This window comes from Martes martes, assembly GCF_963455335.1.
Source record: "Martes martes genome assembly, chromosome: 12".
NCBI lineage: Eukaryota > Metazoa > Chordata > Mammalia > Carnivora > Mustelidae > Martes > Martes martes.
Window position 1 is genome coordinate 85,129,220 of NC_137900.1, and position 21,686 is coordinate 85,150,905.

Below are 21,686 nucleotides of genomic sequence, written 5' to 3' on the forward strand. Positions count from 1 at the left end.
GCCTGAAGTGGAGGCAGCTTAGAAAGTCAGGCCTAAGTGCTGGACAGGGGACAAGGAACAAGGAATGGTGGCATCAGGCTGCTGCCTCTTGAGCTCCCGACCTGGCAGCAAGTATGCTCTGGGTGAAGGGAAAACAAGGTATTTACTATTATTCTGGGTCTCACTTAGACACATGATGGAGTCATAGTAATCAAAAAAAATTCTTAATGTGTAATGGTGGCTCATGGGGAAGCATAACCAAGATTCACTGTCAGGGTTTGCACGTGAAATGCACCGCCTGACATATAACTCACCTTGTCATTTAATAGAATAAAATGCTATGGGTTAAAACCAAGACGGAAACAAACAGTCCCAGCCTATAGGCAGTGCGACCTATGCTGGTTCCTTATACCCACTCCAGCCAGGCTGGATGTGGCTGCCATCAGCCTCTGGCTCAGGATGAAGGAGGCTCTGTGCTCTTGAGAGAATAGGGCTGTCGGCAAGGTTGCCCCCCCAGTGTTCCCTCCTATGCATGGTGACTCGGGCCCAAGCCCAGTTCTCCGTTCTCTGTGGCCAAGAGGCCGGAAGTAGGCAGAGTAGAGGGTTATCAGACGGGAGCTTCCCACTGAGGCCGGGAGAGTTCGTACTTTCTTTGGTTTTAGGGTTGCCCCTAAATATCTTCGCATCTTCACAGTAACTTCCCACCGCACAGGGCAGGCAGGGGAATGGACGAGGCTACCGAGGCTCAGGAAGGCCAAAGGGCCGCCCAAGGGGATAACGTTATTCCCCAGTTTGCGATGCACCGCGTAGTCAGCACGCCAAGTACACTTTGGGAGCACCTGAGGAGTGAATCCCTAGGATGCCTTGCTTTTCTCAAGGGTGGAGCAGAGGCCCCTTCCTAGGAAAAGGGCCTTGAGACACAGAGGGAAAGCATGGTTTTGGGACTATTCAGCTCCTCTGCTGGGTTAGCAAGTCATATCTCTTCCGAGCCTCAATTTCCCCATTTTCAAGTGGAAAAGATCCTCAGAGAGCAGGTATGTGAGAGATCTGGGCACTGTCTTAACACGCAGCTGGTGCCACTGTCCAGGGAGGGGACAGGTCTTAACGTTCACAGGAGTAGGACTGCTTCACACAGAGCGGCATGGCTTCCTCACGCTAAGAGGAAAGGCAAGGGGAGGCACCCCCCGACCCTCTCAGAACACAGACGCGCAACCCCTTCTGGGTGAATTCAACCGCCAGATGAAGAGCTGATTTCCTGTGACCCCTGAGGTCCATTTCTCAGCCCTGACGTAGATTTGCAAATGCCAAGAAGCCACTCACCGGCTCAATTTTCAGGGCATTTCGGTAGCTGCCGAAGAAAGCCGCCTGGGCCTTGAGGAAGGCCCTAGCCACGCCATCGCCAGTAGTTGTGGACACCTTCTTTAGCCGGTTCTTCAGGGAAGAGATCTGGTGACAGAGAGAAAGGAGACGCGGGTTGAGGGCAGGGTGGGTGGATGGCTGGCAAAACCCGATACATATGGAGCTCGAGAAATTTCCTGGGAGGCAGATGGAATTAACAGCTCAGGGGCTGGAGAACAAACCGCATTCAATATTGGGGCAGGTTTCTGAAACTGAATCGAGCGTATCAAGTAAGAGCAAAAACAAAACCACTTTCTGAGTAGTTTCAATGTACTAGATATGCCCGTTCACATGAATTTTCTAATTTAATTCTTTCCGCAGTCTTGCAAGGAAGGGATCAGCGCTCCTGTCTTACAAGGGTGAAACAGTCACAGAGAGGCTAGATTACATGCCTAGGAACAAGCCCAAGAACTGGCCAATTGGAATATGACTTGAAAGTCTTATAATCTGAGCCCAAATGACAAAAATTGTTTTAGTTCGAAGTCTACTCCATCTTCAAATTACTTATAAATATTAGAAATGAATGGCTTATTTATAACATATATACCTCACACCTCATACTCTAGATACATGTTAAATACATAAACACATGTGATATATATTTATTAAATACATGATAAACTATGTTTATTAAATATAAAGTAACTAGAAGAATAACATATATACTCTTACATCCTTCATACTCTAAAGGAATCATGGCAGCCTTACAGATATGTACTCAAGAGATTCAGAAAAATAGTCAAGAAAGCCATGGCACTGGGAAAGCAGCCAGAAATATTTAGTATATAAATATAAGCTATAAGACCTTACATGGTGGCTAGGCTGGCCTGCAAATTTGACTTAAGAGCCTCCTAGTGGTCAAAGCAAAAAGAGAAACTCAAGTTGTGAGATTCTTTGGGCCCATGTAGTACAAACAAACCACTTGCACAAATGAAAACACATTTTCCTGAAAGTGAGAACTCAAAGAGATTTCTCCTGTGAATCCTCAGCGTAGGAAATCCTCATGTGTGACGTGATGGCTCTTGCCCTCAACGTGAGAGATAATACCAAGCTTCCTGGTCTGTTTCTAACAAGCTTTCCATTCACCTCAGGCTGCCACACTACACAACTTCTGGGCACACTATTCACGCTGTGTTTGTTCCACATGAAAATTATCCCTAGAACTTGTCAATGTGATAGCTTTGAGTCAATGGTGATCTAACGGTGGAAAAAACCAGACCTGGGTCCTGCCCACGTGAAGCTTATATTCCGGTGAGGAAAATACCAAACCCGTGTGGCGCTGCTACTCGATGAGTCTGTGCTAGAGCTCACTGAGGAAGTCAGCAAGGCTTCCTGGAGGGAATCAGGCTTGAACAGAAATCTGGAGGATGAGCTGAGGTAGCACCTGGCAAAGACGGGAAGGAACAGTGTCTGGGGAACAGGGGAAAAAGCCTATGTTGACAAGGAGCTCGGAGAACAGAAAGGACTATGGCTCCAGGGGAGACAGTGATGGAGAACACGGCCTGAAACGAGACTAGAGGAAAAGGCAGAGGTCAGAAGTGCTGCGAGTACAGTAAGGAGTTTTTTTCCTTCGTCTTGAGGGAAAATGTAAACCTAATGACTGTTTTCAAGCATGCAGGTGACATATGGAGAGAATATTTCAGGAATCTGTACAGGCTTCGATATAAGATTACCTGATGGCCTGACATTATTTAAGGATAAAATAGAAAAATTAGATTCAGGTGGTCCATGAACCACCTACAAACTTTTAACATGAATGAGTGACGATCATTTTTCTGGGCATAGGCTCCACAGTTTTTCTCAGATCCCTAAAGGTACCCATGAACCTAAAAATACTAAGGATCGCTGGTCTGGGATAGATTACACAGACTTTAAAAATGCTCCTTGGAGGCGCCTGGGCGGCTCAGCTGGTTGAGTGTCTGACTCTTGGTTTCAGCTCAGGTTGTGATCTCATACGTCATGAGATCGAGCCCGACGTCATCCTCTGCTTAAAAAGAGTCTGTCTTTCTGCAATCCCCCCTCCCACTCGCACATGCTCTCTCAAATAAATCTTAAAAAAAAAAAAAGCTCCATGGACATTATTTCTTACTAACATGCTTCTGATAAAAGATTTTTATTTTAAAAGTTTTATTTATTTGAGAGACAGAGAGCACGAGCAGGGAGGAGGGGCAGAAGGAGAGGGAGAAGCAGACTCCTCTCTGAGCAGGGACCCCGACATGGGGCTTGATCCCAGAACCCCGGGATCAGGACTTGAGCCAAAGGTAGACGCTGAACTGAGTCATCCAGGTACCCCAGGGATTTTTAAATAGCTTATTAAGATATACTGTGTGCAGACCATAAAATTCACTCATTTGAAGTATATAGTTTAGTGGTTTTAGTATAATGATAAGGTTGTAGAACTATCACTATTATCTAATCCCCAACTATTTTTATCACCCCCCCAAAAACCCATCTTATTGTTAGTTACTTCTCACCCCACACCAATCTTCCTCCCCTCCTCCTGCACCCTGTCCTAGGTAACCATTAGTCCACTTTCTGTCTCTATGGATTTACCTATTTTGGACATTTCATACAATAAGAGGTCTTTTGTAACCGGCTTCTTCCACTCAGCATAAGCTCATTGTAAACAAGGTGACTCCATGCTGTGGCGCTTATCACCACTTCATTCTTTTTCACAGCTGAATAATATTCCATTGTGTGGCTATGCCATGTTTTATTTACCCTACATATTTAGCTGGTTGACGGGCGTCTGGGGTGTTTCCACACTGGGGCTATTATGAATAATGCTGCTATGAACATGCATGTAGACACTTTTATGTGGAGACACCAAGATATTTTGAGGCCAGAGTCTGCATGGTGAGAATCCTATTGCCAGAACTTCTGAAGATAAGCTGAAAAGGACATGTGAAGTCATGGACAACACCTGGGTGTCCGCATCCTACTGACCGGGTCGTCCCTATTCTGGGACACATGAGCCCCAGGGCCACAGTGGTACGAGCCCATGCAGAGCAACGCAGGCCACTCAGTCGCCGGGCAGACTCTGCCGTGGACTTTCAACTTGAAATAGCAACATGGAACAAAACAAAACAAAACATCCTTCATTAAAAGGTTCAAAATATTGCCCTCTTCCAACCCTCCCAATAATAGAAATCCTGCCTCTCCCAGGGACGAGGGTGACGTTTCCATCCTTTGAAATGGTGCAAGCCACTGTCACTCTTCTAGCTCCTCAAAGGCCTTGGGCCACCTGTGCAGCGGATTATTCCTCACTTAACCTTCCCTGGCCTTTCCCTTTCATTCGGGAGGTGTTTAATTACCTTGGATTCACAACGCTGCACTTCAGGTGAGCCTCTCCTAATGGCCTCATTATCATTTTACACAAAGAAGTCGTTGCTGATTGTAACTGAGCAAATATGAGTGTGTGCCTTCCTGCCCGCCCCAGATGGTCTGAAACCAGCCAAGTGGTCCTGAGCTCCTGGCGCCCCTGCGACCACTTAGGCCAAGACTTCTGAAGACCTCTCCTCACCCTGCAACACGGAGAAGCTTTTGTCAGCACTTCAAACTTTGAAACTTCAAGTATATGCGCATCTGATAACTGGTGATAGCATTTTGTCCTTTAAATAAAAGTGAGGGACGAAAATCGGAGGCTGAAAATAACCCAGAGTCATACATCTAAAACTGAACTTGCCAGGAGCCCATGTGGGGGTTCTGGTCAAATCATTAACATTGGGGTTCATCAGGCATAATCTGGGGGCGACAGAAATGCTGATGAGGCTGGCTTTCTCCTTTAATGAGGTATCAGGAGGAAGACAGAAAACAAAGGGAAGAGGATGCTACACTGAACGCACCAGCCTCTCTCAAATGCACCCTCCACCCCCACCCCCCCCATCGCCTTCTGTGTCCCATCTTGGTCACTGCAGCATCACCCAGCTCGTCTCCTAGGCCAGATTTGGAGGTCAGATTCCGTAATCCTCCTTCCCTACCCACCACCATTCTCTGCATCTTATCAGCACCACCAAATATCCCAAATCCACCCTCCCCTTTCAGTGCCCATGACCTTGGCACTGTGCCACACAGCTCCATCCCTCCTCTCTGGTGGTGTAGACTACACCACCTGGTGTAGACTACACCAGACTGATGGTGTAGCTGCCTGGACAGGCTGTGCTCAGTATCCCCTCAATGCCACCCACCCACAGCTGTCCTAGTAATCTCAGAAACATATGAATCTGGTCATTTCAATCCCTCCATCAAAATCCTTCAATGCTCCCCACCCTGGGCCATCACCACCTGCAGAAAAACATCCCAGCTTCTCCGGGCAGTCGGTGACACTCTACTCAGCTGGCCTCACTTCCCTCAGCCCAACTTAAATGTATGTTGGACTGACACTGAATTATGATTTAGAAGCATTCACATCTCTCCAGCCCATACACAGGCCAACAACTCATACAGCATTGTCTCTTGTCCCTTCCTGGTCTATTTGTGGAAGATCTAGTCACCCTTCAAAAGACCATCCAAGTGCCTATCAACGGGGTCAATTAAGTAAATTATACCACATCCTCACAATGAAATATTGCATAGCTGAAAAGTATCTGACAGGACTTGAACTGACATAAAGAGATGTCCACAAAATATTGCCAAATGGGAGGAAACATGCAAGTTGCAGAGCTATATGGCATGGATCATTTAAAAATTTATGTTGATATAGGTAGTAAAAATCTAAAATGCCATGGATCAAACTTTACCTACAGATGGATGCTTCCCCTTTCTATTTTATGCACTTTCGATTGTTTTGATTATCTTTTATATTAGCACATGTTCCTTTTAGAATAAAGAATTCAAATGAGGTATTTTTCCTTAGTAGTCAAATTAAAGGTTACTTTGGGTTAAGGGAAAGAGGGAATCCAGATGTCCCGCCATCTAGAAGCCTTCCCTGACTACTAAGGCAGGGTCCATGACACCCTGCTGGCCCCTTGGACTGCTTTGGTCGGTCTTTGGTGAGTGGTCACTACCTTTCCTGCTAGACTGAGTTCCCAGAAGGGCCAGCTGAGCTTGGCTGGTATAATCAGTTAGCAATTGCAGCTAAATGAAAGAGCGAGCGAGCGAGTGGTTAGATACCCGGAGAGGCATTTCCAGTGGTCGAACCTCTCCACTTGGAGGAAAGTCTGGGATCACGTTCTTTAGTAACTGATTGTTAGAAGAATCTGGTCTCCATTGGGAAGGATGGGGGTGGGGAGAGAAATTGATACCCATCCGTACCCCTTCTGCAGAAAGCCACCACTTAGATGCAACCAGAACTGCAAAGAAAACAGAATTCTCGGTGAAAGCGGACAACTTGCCCAGTCTTAACAGTGCAAACGCAACTCGTGCAATGACGCGCCGCATTCCCTACCCCTGGTTCCTGCTCTACCTGCTCACCGAAGGTCTCTTGACTTCCTTCACCCGCTTCTCTGTCCCCATGCACTCCTCAGTCTGGGATTGGACATCCGGCCCTCCTACTTTCTTAACCTTTCTGAGCTTCCGTCTCCTTTGCTGCAAAATGAGGTCTCTGCAACACCCGTCTGCTGTGAGGCTTAAATTCCAGGGGATGGGAAATGGCTGGTGGAGGCAATGAGTGCCTTGGTTCCTCGGTGTTCATGTTTCCTTTTGTCCCTAGACCACTGTAACCGTCTTTTAACTGCTGGGCTCTATTTTCATCCCAGTTTCATCCGTCTTTTGCATGAACTTGACTTTCTAAAACAAGAGGCTGCAACCCATCACTTCAGTCCTCCAAAATTTTCACAGGCTCCATAGTGCAAACATGATCAAGTCCAAATTCCTTAGCACAGTATTCGAGGCCTTCCACGGACAGGCTTGGCTCAAGCTCCATTTCCAACACTGTCCAACACTCTACTGAGTTTCGGAGGCCTCCACGACATCCCTAAAAGCCTGGGGTGTTCTTTACCCACCCCCATTCTTGAACAAAATCCTTCTATCGAAACAAAAAACCAAAAAAACAAAAAACAAAAAAAACCCCAACCAAACAAAAACAACAGCCAAAACCCCCAAAGCCTCTTTCTGCCATGCCCTCTGTCAGAACAAACAGCTCTTTCTCAAGGCACAGGAGCTCATTCCTTTCACTGATGCCTCATCTTTGCAGGCCCTGTGCTGGGAAGGGGCTGGGAACAGCCACGATGACCAGGGCCCAGCAGGAGAGCCTGCAGTCAGTCTCCCCCAGAAGAGCCGCAAGGTAGCTCGTTACCACTTTTTTTTTTTTTTTTAAGATTTATTTATTTATTTGACAGAGAGAAAGAGAGAGCATGCACAAGTAGGAAGAGCAGCAGACAGAGGGTGAGGGAGAAGCAGGCTCCCCGCAGAGCAGAGAGCCTGATGCGGGGCTCGATCCCAGGACCCTGGGATCATGACCTAAGCTGAAGGCAGAAGCTTAACCAACTGAGCCAACCAGGTGCCCCTCGTTACCACTTTAAAAGGGACTCTCGAGTGGCATGTATCACCATCCTAGTGTTGAGCTTTTTGTATAATCAGTATTTATGTATCTTCCTCCCCATGAGAATGAAGATAAGCTATTTGTGCTCAGTAAATATAGGTTTCTTTCATTAATACTCGGTTGCAACTTGTGGCAGGTACGGTGGGGTGGCAGAAGATGGCAAGAAAGGTGGCCCACGATTCACCCAGCCACCTCTGACAGGAAAAGAGGTCCACAAAATCCTGCCAGACGGGGGCAAAAATGCAAGGTGCTGAGCAATTCATACGGCACAAATCATTTAAAAAGTCGTATTATCCATATAAGTTTATATATACACGAAAAATCTGAAACGCCATGGATCAAGCACGAAAAGCATTAACCCTGCAGGGAGGTTTCCAGCTTCTGTTTGTGCCCTTCCGAGTGTTAGGGTCTTTGTGCAGACTCCCCACTGCTTGGACGAGAGAGACTAAAGTCTTAGCCTGGCCTGCGAGGCCCCGAGTGACCAGCCTCAGCTTCTTTCAGATTTGAGGCTCCGTATCCCCTCCACGGCATCAGCCACGCCATCTGGGCCCCAGTCACCCCAGCCTCTCTCACACCCTGAGCCCTGCGGGAGGCCTGTTCCTCTGGAGTGCTCCCAGCACCATCACCCCCTCGCCCGCAAACCCAGTGCTATCCACCTGGCCTTTCTGCCCGTAATTTATCACCCGTGTCGTCTGCTGTGGCAGCTGCAAGTGAGCGCGGGAAATGTGCCTCGTGTGACTGAGGAACTCAACGTTTTACTTTATTCCATTTTCATCAATTAAAATTTAAATAGCCACATGTGAATAGTGGCTACCATCCGGGACAACGACCGCTCACTCCTCAGGTCTCAGCTCAAAGAGAATCACTCCCGAGATCTGACCACTCAAAACTGACCAAGGTTCCCTGTCATCTACTCCCCAGGGACCTTCCCCTCAGAGACACACAGCAATGTGTTCTTTTAAAAAGTCTGTCTCAAGCAGGGGGGCCCACTTGCATTAAGCGCTCAGTGTCAGAAATGAAGTTAAAAGACTTCTTGTTTTGACCAGTAGGACACCCAGCAGCAGCTGGGGGAAGGCCAGAGAGTCACACTTTCTTTGCCCCTTGGAAAATGGCCTGTAAGGACTAAGGCAAAGTGATTCTTCCTTTCCAGAAGAAACTAGCTATCAAGGCTTCATTTTAAGATCTCCTGGGGGAATGTCTGGGTCTGGAGAGGTGAGAATGAACTATTGCCTTGTTTCCCCATTTCCAGGGACACACCTACATTGACCCTCTGCTACTGTCACATTGGTAGTGAAAAATGGCAGTGTATCTACCGATGCCTTAGTTCTTGGCTCCCATTTGAAGCAAGAAGTCTTGAAATGTAAAGGCAATCCCACCCCACTGTCTCTCACAGTAACAAGTTTCTGGGAAAACCAGGAATTCATTAGGAAAAAGCAAGAAGAACTAGTGTTTATCAACCCCCCTACTAGATACCAAATGCCATGGCAGGTGTTTTCAAACCCAGCTGTATTAAAATTTCAGAACCGGGCTAGACAGGCATGATTATCCCCACTATATAGATAAGGAAAGTGAGCCTCAGCCCCATGTCACATAGCAAAGGGCAGAGGCCAAAGTCAAGCCCAAGTCTGTCTCACTCCAAAGTCTATGCTATTTCATTGATTCTCACTGGTGCCAGGACTTCTTAAAATCAGCAGATTAGATCTGTCCTTGATACTGGTTTATTTCTTCCCCAACTTAATATATCTCCATTATTGCTTCCTTTCATTCCTTGCTTTTCTGTTTCTTTCTTGAGAACATGGTTGTACCTTGACCTCAGTTGGCTTTAATTGGTTCTTCTGCATCCCATTTTCCCCTCAAAGATCCCGGTTCTCCATGGGGGAGTGCGGCCTGTGCTAGTTATGTGGAGCTCCAAGCTGGAGCTGGCTATGACCCTAGGGGCCCAGGTTTCTGCTCCCTCTGTCTCTCCTGACATCTCACTGGTCGAGCATTAAGTCAGAAAGTTAGAGGCGAGCCTTACAATCTAAGCAGCTTTTGTTAGACAAAAGGATCAATTTTCATTATGTGAATGGCGACTTCACTATATGCTATAATGGCTTTGTTGAGCATCTTGAGAACAAACTATCGAGTCCGAGTCCGCAGGATGACATTCTTGGGAGTAAAAAAGCACAATTTTAAAACAAAAAGGCCCATTTCCACTATCTGCCAAACCAAGCTCAGGAGGAGTCTTGCACACACTGAAGCGCTCCAGCCCCTCCCGTGTGTTTCATCCAAGTCCCTCCGCATTTTAAACTGAAACACAGCAGCAACAACTTTTGTATTTTTCTACCTATCTGTAATACTCTTTTTCCTCCAAGCGCTTTTTTTTTTTTTTTTTTTGCCCAGAGGAAGTGAAATTGTCTTTGTTTTCCCTATAAAACAATTTAGCTTTAACACACCATACACACACACACACACACACACACACACACACACACACACACACAATTAATGCAGCTGAAAATTCTGCCCAAGCTCAAGGAGGCTACAAGCAAGATCTGAGCTCAGAATAAATGTGTATTTATATTATTTGGTGGTCATTCAATAAAAGGATTATTTCTAACCAAATATGTGCATACATGTATGCCTATATCCATATATATGCATCCGGGGAGTGTTCTCAGAGAAGGGTTTTCTCCCCCATACTTCTGGCAGTTTAGGTTTAAAGGTCAGATTTAAACTATCACCATGTTTCACAACGCAATCTGTGCAGTGCTGCGTAATGAAATGGTTCAGTAAAGGTGCTCGTGGAAATTCTTTTAATTAGGTCTAAGGCTTTTCAGTTGTCAACATGAATAAACCAAGAACCATTCTCTTGCAAACACAAGGCACAAAATACAAATGTAAGTTACCTTTGAAAAAACAGATACGCACTTGCGAGAGGGACGTTATACATGTTTTTTTTTTGTTTTTTGAGGTTTTTTTTTTCTTACAGTATAACCTCCGCCAATTTTTTTTTTTTAATGCCAACATCTTTCAACAACAAAATGGACTGCAAATCAAAAATAAAAGGGGTTGTCTATTTCTAATGAACCAGGACACTAATGCCTGGTTCTAATGAAAAGTATCTGCAGAAAGACTAAAGTTAATCGTTAACTAAAAATGTTTATCAAGAGATTAATGATGTTCTTCATGGGCAAAAGCCACCTATCTGTTTAACCATAATTAATTCTATAGACCAGCGTTATTTCAGGCAGAACGTGAATGTCCCAGAATGACTCCTGCAAATTGAATGATATCTATTAAAAATGCACCAAAATGCACTTTTGCCCTCAGCAGCACTATCTGAGACCTGAAAGATGAGCGCATCACAGCAGGAACATCATCAAGACTCCGGCTTTTCAAAGCAACGTTGACAAATTAAACTACTCAGATTTGGAATTTTTAGCCATCAGCTCAAAGCTCAATCTAGGGACCAAAACTCGCAAAATGCAAACTGTAAGAACACGGGTGGTTGCTTGGGGAAGTCGGATTAGATGCACACTGCACAAAAGCAAAACTGAAGGACCAACTGCAAACATCACCTGAGCAGCTCAGAGTTAGGTGGACACGGAGGGGTTGGTAAAAGCCAACCGGCCAGAGACGCCACGTGGTCCTGATAGACACGTGGAATGAATAAGTGTATTGACTGACTGATGGATGAACGTATTGTCTAGCAAACCCTGAGCATGAAGGTACAACACCCCGAAGTGTGTTGATTGAGCCTGGGTTCAAATTCTGCCTCCGAGGCTGGCTATCTGCTTGCTGGAGGCCTCTAGGCAAGTTACTTAACCTCTTCTCTATAAAAAAGGGGTAAAGTATTCCCCCCACCAGACATTTGTTTCAGAATTGTTATGTAGATTAAATGTCAAGATTTTCAAGGCCTCTAGCACAGTGCCTGGCACATAGTAGGAGCCTAATAGATGGCCACCATTCTTCCGCACAACTCAACTCCAAAGCCAAAACTACCCAGCCATTGTTGCAGCATAGAAAAGAATAATGGACTCACAATTAACATTTTCTAGGGCATCAATTACTGAAATGTCACTCATTATGCTAAGCCTGGTGGGTTTATTTAGTGACCCAAACTTGGTGTATATTTGGGAGTTAATGAAGTGCGTGGTGTTTACAGAGATAAAAGCGGGATTTGTCTGGGCAACAATGCTGGGCTGAATGGATATAGAATTTCCATGCTTAGGGATGCAGCCAGGCCGGATCCTTGGTGGATCACATGGATACATCCACACGGAGTGAGATATCTCCCAACGGGATCTGGGCATCTCCACCTCCTCGGGGGAGAAAAAAACAGGAAGGGGGGGTGGGAAGTGTGTATAATAGATGTGTTTCACAGTGTCCCTGCTGTGATGAACAACTTGATCCACTTACAGTTCCAAACACATGATGCATAAAAGAGCTGACAGAAATTCAATTCTTGCAAAGAAAAGCATCTGCTCTCTAGTGGGAACGGCCAAATATTAAGCAGTTTTAAGGCAGGGCAAAGACCTAGAGGAGTGCACTTCATTATCTAGATAGCCAGAGTGAAGCAATGCAGAGGATTACAAGCGGACGAACGAAAAAGTAGCCGAGATTCCAAGCATTAATTACCCGGAGTAAAATGATTCAAGTTAAATCTTTGTTACGACAAATATTAAACCCAGCTGTGTTTATGTAGCAGTTGTGAAAAAGAAGAAAAAAAGAAATCCGTGTACAATATCTGTGAGCTCTGCCAGTAAATTGAATTCGCTGGCAGCATTTCCTCTACCACGAGCCAAACATCCTCAAAGATAAAATGTAGCTTTTAAACAGACCTGGGGAAACGGAATCAAGAAATTTCAACCAATAAAACACAACTCTTTACTGGTATAAAAGTAAAGTAAAATTCAGTAATGAAAGGAAGGAAGTCTCTTAAACATTTACTGCATTCCAAAGCTTGGAGTTGCGGTTTATTGCTGAGGTCTCTTCTGATGTCCCACAGTGCTCCTGCTCCAGCATCTTTAATGAAGTCCCATAAACTCCCATAAAATACTTGATTGTTGACAAATCATATACACAAACTCAGGGCAGGGCCCACTGGATCACGATGCTCCTTCTCTCTCTCTCTCTGCATGAAATTTACAAGGTATGGAGTGGACACTGTCATGGAGACTGGCCAACACAGAACAGAGACCTATAGACAATTACTTAAAAGGATGAAGGATGAATGACTGGTGACAGGCAGACACCTGAAGACATACAAGCCATGAGGCCCAAAGCCAAAACATTCCAGTATTTCAGATGAGAGGAGGGAAGATGATTTTTCCATTATAAAACTGCTAATAGTCATATTATAGAAAATCTGGAAGATAGGAGAAAAAGTGCTAATCCATAATGTTACTATCTTAATATATTACTGTTGGCAATTTGGAAGGTGTTTTAAAAATCTCTTATTTCCGGGTATCTGATTGTTTTTCTTCATGATTCTCATAGTGGATATATCACTTAATGTTCTGCCTTCTTCTCTAAATTGTATCTTTAGCATTTCTTGTGTTGCCCATAATCTTCATAACGATCGTTTTTAATGACTGCAGGGTACATGCCACTGAATAGCAATAGGTTAGATTACCTTAATTACTCCCCTTAATTTTGGATATTAAAGTTGCTTCCAACTTTGGTTAACATAACATAAACAATGCTTTTTGGTTATGTGGCTTTCTCCATGTAGAAATATTTGCCAGAAAAAAAAATCTTAGAAGTCAAATTTCAGGGTTAAAAAAGAATACATTTTAATGTCCCATTACATATATCCTCATATAAGAAAGTGTGTTATGAAAGAGCACCACTCAGGCTATAGAAAGCATGAAGTAAAAAAAAACAAAGAGTAAGCAGACAGTTAAGGCTTCCACATATATGTGCACACACAAAAGCCTACAAATTCCAGGCCAATGAATATTAAAAAGGACCCTAACTGAGCCATGGGAAATCTTGTTCCCCAGTAATAAAATGTGGTATGTCCACATCACCGGAAGCCTGAAAAAGTTTGAACTCCCTTTGCTCAAGTTTTTTAAAAGTCCTACAATCTATGTATTGGCTAAGCAGCTTACACTTAATACTCTTTATTTTTTCAAGAATTTATTATTATTATTTTTTTTTTTTAGGGGCAAGTAAGAGCAGAGAGAGAGGGAAGGAGAGAATCTCAAGCAGGCTCCATGCCCTGCACGAAGCCTGATGCAGAGTTTGATCTCATGACCCTGAGACCATGACCTGAGCTGAAATCAAGAGTAGGACGCTTAATCAACCGAGCCACCCAGGTCCCCCTACACTTAATATTCTTGAAGGAATAAGAGATGTTATTTAAAATTCAGGAGAGAAACAGGTGAAGCAGTTAAATGACTGTGGAGGGAGGGGACATTGTTTTTGTTCTCTGCAGCCACGCGGCCTTGAGATAAACATGAAGTCTATAAACAGGCATGGAGATCAGTAGAGATGGACTATTCTTGCAACACCCCTTCTCCAAAATCCACAGCTGGGGAACAATACAAGATGGTCAGTAAAAAATATTACATCTGCAAGTCTCATGGAACCCAACAAAATACAACGGTATTAACCTTGTCCATCTGTTTTTTTGTTTTTTTCTTTAAGGCAGACAAAGGTAACGGAGATTAAGATTATGGAAGTTCAAACCCAACTGTCTAGGTACCTAGTTGAAAGCCTAGTAGAACACCATCCTATGTCCAAAGTTACCCATTTACCCATGTTTGTGAATTACATGAAAATCAACAGTGCTATTCTGAAAGCTACTCAATATTGGGGCCTCCTTTTAAAATTCATTTCCAAGTCCTCTTCTTTTTAAAAATTAATTTGAGTCATAACTGATATGTGATAGAATGCCTACAAAACCATCTGAGGAGTTCTGACAAATGCATGGCACCTGGGTAACCACCAACACATTCAAGAAACAGAATGCTTCCTTCACCCCAAAATGTTCCTTGGTGCCCTTGTCAGTCAGTCCCTGTCTTCTCCAGCCCAGCCCAAGGCAACCACTGATCAGCTTTCATCCACCAAAGACCAGCTTTCTCTCTTCTATAATTTTACATAAATAAAATCATATAGTATATTCTCTTTAGCCTGGCTTCTTTTGCTCAGTGTAAGATATTTCAGAATCACCCATGTTTTGGGGCAGATCAGCAGTTTCTTTCTAGTGCTGAGTAGTATTTCTTTGTTTATACATTCACCAGTCGAAGGACACTTGGGTTATTTCCAGTTTTTGGCGACTATGAACAAAAGCCGCTAAAAACATTTACATACATGTATTCGTGTACATATAAGTTTCAATGTTCTTGGGTGAATACCCAGGAGTGAAGTACTTTTGTCAAAGAGTAAACATATGTAAGATACACACTTATAAGAAACACAGTCATTTTACTGTGCTCATACGAGTGGGGTAGATGGTCGTACGCTCACTGTGTTATTAATCTGCTCCTTCAAGGACCATGTTTTCATGTGTTCACTGGCCATTTGAATACCTTTGACTGTTAAGTGTCTCTTCAATCTTTTGCTACTTTTTAATTGGACTGTTTCCTTACTGAGTTTAAGGGTTCTTTGTATATTCTGGGAAAAAAAAAAACCCTTTTTCATATACACATATGGAGAATATTTCAGTCTATGGCACGCTACTTCATTTTTTAAATTGTGTCTTTTGAAGAAGGTAAGCTTTTATTTTTATGAGGTTTAACTGATCACTTTTTCTTTTTATGATGTGTGTCTTTTGTGTCTTATCTAAGAAACCTTTGCCTACCCCAAGATTATGAAGATTTTCTTCTCTATTTTCTTATACTTACAGTTTTTTTTTCTTCTAGGTTTCGGTTCATACTCCATTCTGGGCTTATATTTACATGAGGTAAAAGTCGAGATTGATTTTGTTTCTATATGGAAATTCAGTTGTTCCAGTAGCATTTGTTGGAAAAAAAAAACAAAAAACCCTATTACTTCTCTACTGAATTACTTCAGCATTTTTGTTACAGATCAACTGGCCATTTATGTGTGGTTCTAATTCTGAAATATTTGTTCTGTTTTACTGAACTATATATCTATACTATCTACATTTATTATAACTTCATAGTAGTCTTGAAAGTAGGTAAAGTAAGTCCTACAACTTTGTTCTTTTTCAACATTGTTTTGGCTATTCCAGATCTTTCGCATATTCATATACATTTCAGAATTAGCTTGTCAAGTTCTTTTTTTTTTTTTTTTTTAAGCCATCTGGAATTTGGGTTGGGAATATATTGAATCTATAGATCAATTCAGGGAAAATTAACATCTTTAAAATGGTGAGTCTTCCAATCCAAAACATGGAATATCTCTCCATTTGTTTAGGTCTTTTAAATTTTTTCTCAGAAATATTTTATAGCTTTTAGTATACAAATTTTACATATATTTTGTTAAATGTATTCCTAAATATTTTGTGTTTTGCTATTTTAAGTGGCACTTTAAATTTTTCATTTTCCAACTGATTACTAGCATATAGAAATGTATTTGTCTTACATGCTGACCTTATTCTGCATGCTGCTAAATTCATTTATGAGCCTCCTCAGGATTTTCCATACACATGATCATGTCTGAATGAAGACAATCTTACTTCCTCCTTTCTAATATTTAGGGTTTTTCTTTCCCTTGTCTTAGCGAACTGGATAGAACCACCAGTACAATGCCAGATAGAAATGGGAAGAGCAGACATCCTTTTTGTGGTTCTCATTCTGAGAGGAAAAGCATTCTACTCTTTTGCCATTAAGTAAGGTGTTAGCTGTAGGTTTTTTCTAGATGCTCTCAATCACAATGGGGATACCCAGTTTGTGAAGCTCTCTTAATCATGATAGGTGTTGTGTTTTTCCTAAAATTATTTGTTTGTATGTTTTGATACCGTTTTTTTTAGTCTGTTGATAATGGTAAACTAGACTGACGGCTTTTCAAATATTCAGCCGATCTGTATTCATTTGGTCACCATGTATTAGCCTTTTCATACTTTGGATTCAATTTGTTAATATTTTATTAAAGATTTTTACATCTATATTGATGACGTATATTGGCTAGTAGTTTTCTTTTTTTGTAAATTTTTCATTTGGTTTTCATGTCAGGGTAATGCAAACCTTATAAAGTAATGTGGGAAGTGTTCCTTTCCCCTTTCTTGTCTCTTTTTTTTCCCCTTTCTTTTCTCAAAAAGTTAGCGTAATATGATATCTGTTCTTTTTCTTTCTTTTTTTTTAAGATTTTATTTATTTATTTGACAGAGAGAGACATGGTGAGATAGGGAACAAGCAGGGGAAGTGGGAGAGGGAGAAGCAGGCCTCCAGCAGGGCAGGAAGCCCGATGAGGGGCTTGATCCCAGGACCCTGGGATCATGACCTGAGCCGAAGGCAAATGCTTAACGACTAAACCACACAGGCGCTCCAAGATGTATCTGTTCTTAAGAGCATGATAGAATTAATGAAACTATCTGGAACTGGAATTTTCTCCGTGGGAGTTTTAATTACAAAATCAAATCTACTTAATAGAAATAGTGCTATTTTTCTATTTTCTTATTGTGTTAACAGTCTGTAATTTGTATATTCCCAAGAATGTTTATTTTACCTAATTAATCAAAATTGTAGGCATCAAGTTCTTTATAATTATTCCCATATTTGCTTTTCCCTTTCCTTTAAAAAAAAAAATCCTATTTATTTTGGAGTATTTTCAGACTTCCAGAAAAGTTGCAAAGCTACTACAGAGAGTGCCCATCTACTCCACACTCAGTTCCGGTTTCACCTAATAGGTCTTATATTTCCGCGGTACATTTGTTGAAACTAAGAAGCCAACACTTGGCACATTCTCAACTCAACTCCAAACGTTATTGTGATTTCAGCGATTTTTCCATTGATGTCCTTTTCCTATCCTAGTTTTCAATCCAGAATTCCACCTCGTGTTCCGTTTGTCATTTCTCTTTAGTCTCTTCTGGAACGTGACAGTGCCTCGGTCTTTCCTTTAGGTTTTTTAAAAGGACCTTGACAGTTTTGGTTTTTTTTTTAAGATTTTATTTATTTATTTGACAGAGATCACAAGTAGGCAGAAAGGCAGGCAGAGAGAGAGGAGGAAGCAGGATCCCTGCTGAGCAGAGAGCCCGATGTGGAGCTCGATCCCGGGACCCTGGGATCATGACCTGAGCCGAAGGCAGAGGCTTAACCCACTGAGCCACCCAGGCACCTCAGGACCCTGACAGTTTTGAAAAACACTCAGCAGGTAATATGTTATAGAATGTCCCTCAATTTGGGTTTAACTGAGGTCTTTGTCATTATCTGGCTGGGGTTTTGGAAAGAATACCAGAGAGGTCACGTATCCCCATCGTATCAAGGTTATGTGATATCCACACAACATCACCGGTGGTATTAATTGCTTAAAGTAGTATTTGACATTTGTCCACTCGAGTTACAGATTTTCCCTTCCTCTACTCCATTTCTTGGAAGCTAGTCATCAAGTCCAGCCCACGCTCAAGTGTGTGTGTGTATGTGTGTGTGTGAGTGTGTTGCTGGGGGAGGGGTGAGGGGGATTAAGCTCCTTCTCCTAGAGAGGGGAGTATCTACAGATATTATTCGGAATTCCTCTATGAGGAAGATTTGCTTCTCATCCCCCATCCACTCCCTTTTTGTTGGCGTTTGCGATATCTTTTCCATCCTCTTACTTTTCATCTATCTGACTCTTTGAAATGAAATTCTTGTAGATAGCATACAATTGGATCCAGATTATTTATGTAATTTATTACTCTCCTTTAATTAGAGCATTTAGACAACATATGTTTAACGTGATAATCAACATAGTGAGGTAAATCTACCATCTTGCTAACTTTTCTATATGTTGCATCTGTTTTTGGTTCCTTTATCCTTCCTCCTCCCCCCAAATGTTTTGGATTCTTAATATTGGCTTATTAGCTAGCTACATGTTTTTTTCCCCTTGGTGGGTCCTCTAAGAGTTACAATATACATCTTTAACTTAACAGTCTACCTTCAAATAATGTTATATCAGTTTACATAGAATTTAAGAATCTTTAAGAATCTTTCTCCATCCCCACCCTGTCCTCTGTGCTACCGTTGCCATACAATATATTTCTACCCACGTTACAACACACAATACATCGGTATTATTTTTACTTTAGTCAATTGCCTTTTATAGAAACTAAAAATGAGAAAAGAAGTCTGTTATATTTGCTTACATATTAACAATTTCTGGCACTCTTCCCTCCCTATTGTTCAAATTTCTCTATGGTTTCATTTTTCTTCTATCTGAAGAACTTCCTTTAACAATTCTTGTGGTGTCTGCTGACAATGATTTTCTCTCACTTTTTTTTGTCTGACTAGGTCTTAATTTTGTCTTCATTCTTGAAGGATATTTTCATCCTATAGACTTGTAGGTTGACAAAAATCTTCCTTCATTTTATTTTTTTTAATTTTATTTTTTCAGTGTTCCAAGATTCATTGTTTATGCATCACACCCAGTGCTCCATGCAATACGTGCCCTCCTTAATACCCACCACCAGGCTCACCCACCCCCCACCCCCCCCTCCAAAAACCCTCAGTTTGTTTCTCAGAGTCCACAGTCTCTCATGGTTTGTCTCCCCCTCTGACTGCCCCCAACTCTCCTTCATTACTTTTAAAATGTCATTCCATTATCTCCTGGCTTAGGTCCCTTTCTTGTAAGAAGTCTTCTGTTATTACTTCTTTCTTTTATATAATGTGTCTTTTTTTCTCCAGCTAATTTTAAGCCTTTCTATTTATCACTGGTTATAAGTAACTATCATTTTGGGCTTCTCTGTGGTTTTGTTTGGATCTACCGTGCTTGTGGTTTGTTGAGCTTCTTAGAACTCTGAGTTTACAATTTTCACCAAAAGCAAAAAAAAAAAAAAGCTATACTCTGAAAAAAAAAAATTTTTTTTAATGATGTGTTTTAGTCCTCTTGATATTGTGCTATGGGTCCCTGAGGTTCCATTAAACTTTTCCTGTCCTTTCCCTTTCCCTGCTTCATACTGGCTAATTTTCATTACTATGTTTTCAAGTTCCCTGATCTTTTATGTGGTGGGGTCTAATATCCACTTAAACCTTAGTGTAATATTCATTCCAGGTATGATATTTTCCACCTCTACATGTTCTTTTTCAGTCTTTATATTTTCTGTTTCTCTTCTCATTTAGTTCAGGTCCTCCTCTAAATTCATGAGCATATATATAATCTTTTTATCTTAGGGTCTTTGTCTGCTAATTCCACCACATCTGTCATTTCTGAGCTTGTTTCTATTAACTAGTTTTTCTCCTGGTTATGGGTTACAGTTTCATTTCTCATACTTTTATAATAGAATGGCAGATACCGTGAATGTTACCTTGCTGCGTGTGGATTTAATGTCTTTTTTTCCTTTAAGATTTTTAATTTTTTAAAGTCATCTCTACACCCAATGTGGGGCTCAAAATCACAACCCCGAGATTAAGAGTCACATGCCCCAGTGACTGAGTCAGCCAGGCACCTCTATTTGTATGTATGTATGTATGTATTTATTTATTTTAAGATTTTACTTATTTATTTGACACAGAGAGAGAGAGATAGAGATCACAAGTAGGCAGAGAGGCTGGCAGAGAGAGAGGGGGAAGCAGGCTCCCTGCTGAGCAGAGTACCTGATGCAGGGCTCGATCCCAGGACCCCGAGATCATGACCTGAGCCGAAGGCAGAGGCTTATTAACCCACTGAGCCATCCAGGCATCCTATTTGTCTTCTTTTAAAGAGGGTTGGAGTTTATTTTGACAGGAAGCTGAATTTCTTGCCTATCAGGTCTTTTCTTTTTAAAGAAATAGTTTTGCTTAAAACTTTGATTGAAGTTTAAAAACATAAAATACACATACCATTGCTGTTCAGCTTGATGAATTCTTGCCCAATACCAGGAACTGGTACTCAGATTAAAAAACAACAACAACATATTGCCAGCATCCCTAAAGCCCTCTCTTAAGCTCCTCATAGCTTGTTTTTAAGCTTTGTTAGAGCAAGGCTAAAAGAATCTTTACTCTAGCGCTAACTTAGAGTACTACCAAGGCATAGCCTCCTGCATTCTCTACCATTTGCCCTGAGCCACCAGCAAGATCTCCTTCCTTCGGCTGGTCAGAATCTGAGTGTCGCCTGGTCTGCATGAGCTCCATCCCACATGTGGGCCGGCCAGTCTTCAGCACATTAGCCAAGGGGCCCTGATTCCGATTTCTGGAGCTCTTTTCGATGAGTGGCTTCCAGTCTGGTACCCTGACCCACAAAAGTAAGCCACCTCTCACTCAGATCTCTGAACCTTCAACCTAGCAAGACCGTTGTGCTTTGCTGGGGACCCCCCCGTCATGGCACCACAGTCCAGAAATGCCTCAAGGCAAAAAGCCAGGGGAGATGGTAGGCCTCCCCTCACCGGCCTCCTTTCTCTCCGGAATCAAAGTCCTGCAGTGCCTGTTGTCTAACATGTGAAAACTGTTGTTTTTATATTTGTCCAGAGTTCTAGTTGTTAATGGTGGGAGGATAAAGCCAGTTTCAATTATTCCATCATGGCTAGAAGCAGAACAAAGGCCTCTTTTAATAAAATTTCCAGCATGGGTGCCATGTTTTGCAAGATTTCATCTACCAAAATAACCCAATCCATATGTCCCTTCCACCCTTCCATCTATCTATTCAGTGGCTGCTACATCTCTGCGAAACAGAGATGAATAAAACTTAATTCCTGCCTTCACAGAACTGACATTTAAAAGGAAAAGCCAGAAATGTGTAATAAATTATATTGCTGGGTGACAAGTATAAT

At 42.3% G+C, this 21,686-nt stretch overlaps 1 protein-coding gene across 1 annotated transcript in view; it reads right to left on the reverse strand.

The window, feature by feature from the left end:
* Positions 1 to 21,686, reverse strand: part of DENND1A (DENN domain containing 1A) — a 494,905-nt gene that overhangs the window by 153,665 nt on the left and 319,554 nt on the right. The window contains exon 13 of the mRNA XM_080819425.1: positions 1,300 to 1,425. Within this exon, the coding sequence (XP_080675551.1) occupies positions 1,300 to 1,425 (126 nt within the window). The remainder of the gene's footprint in view (positions 1 to 1,299; positions 1,426 to 21,686) is intronic.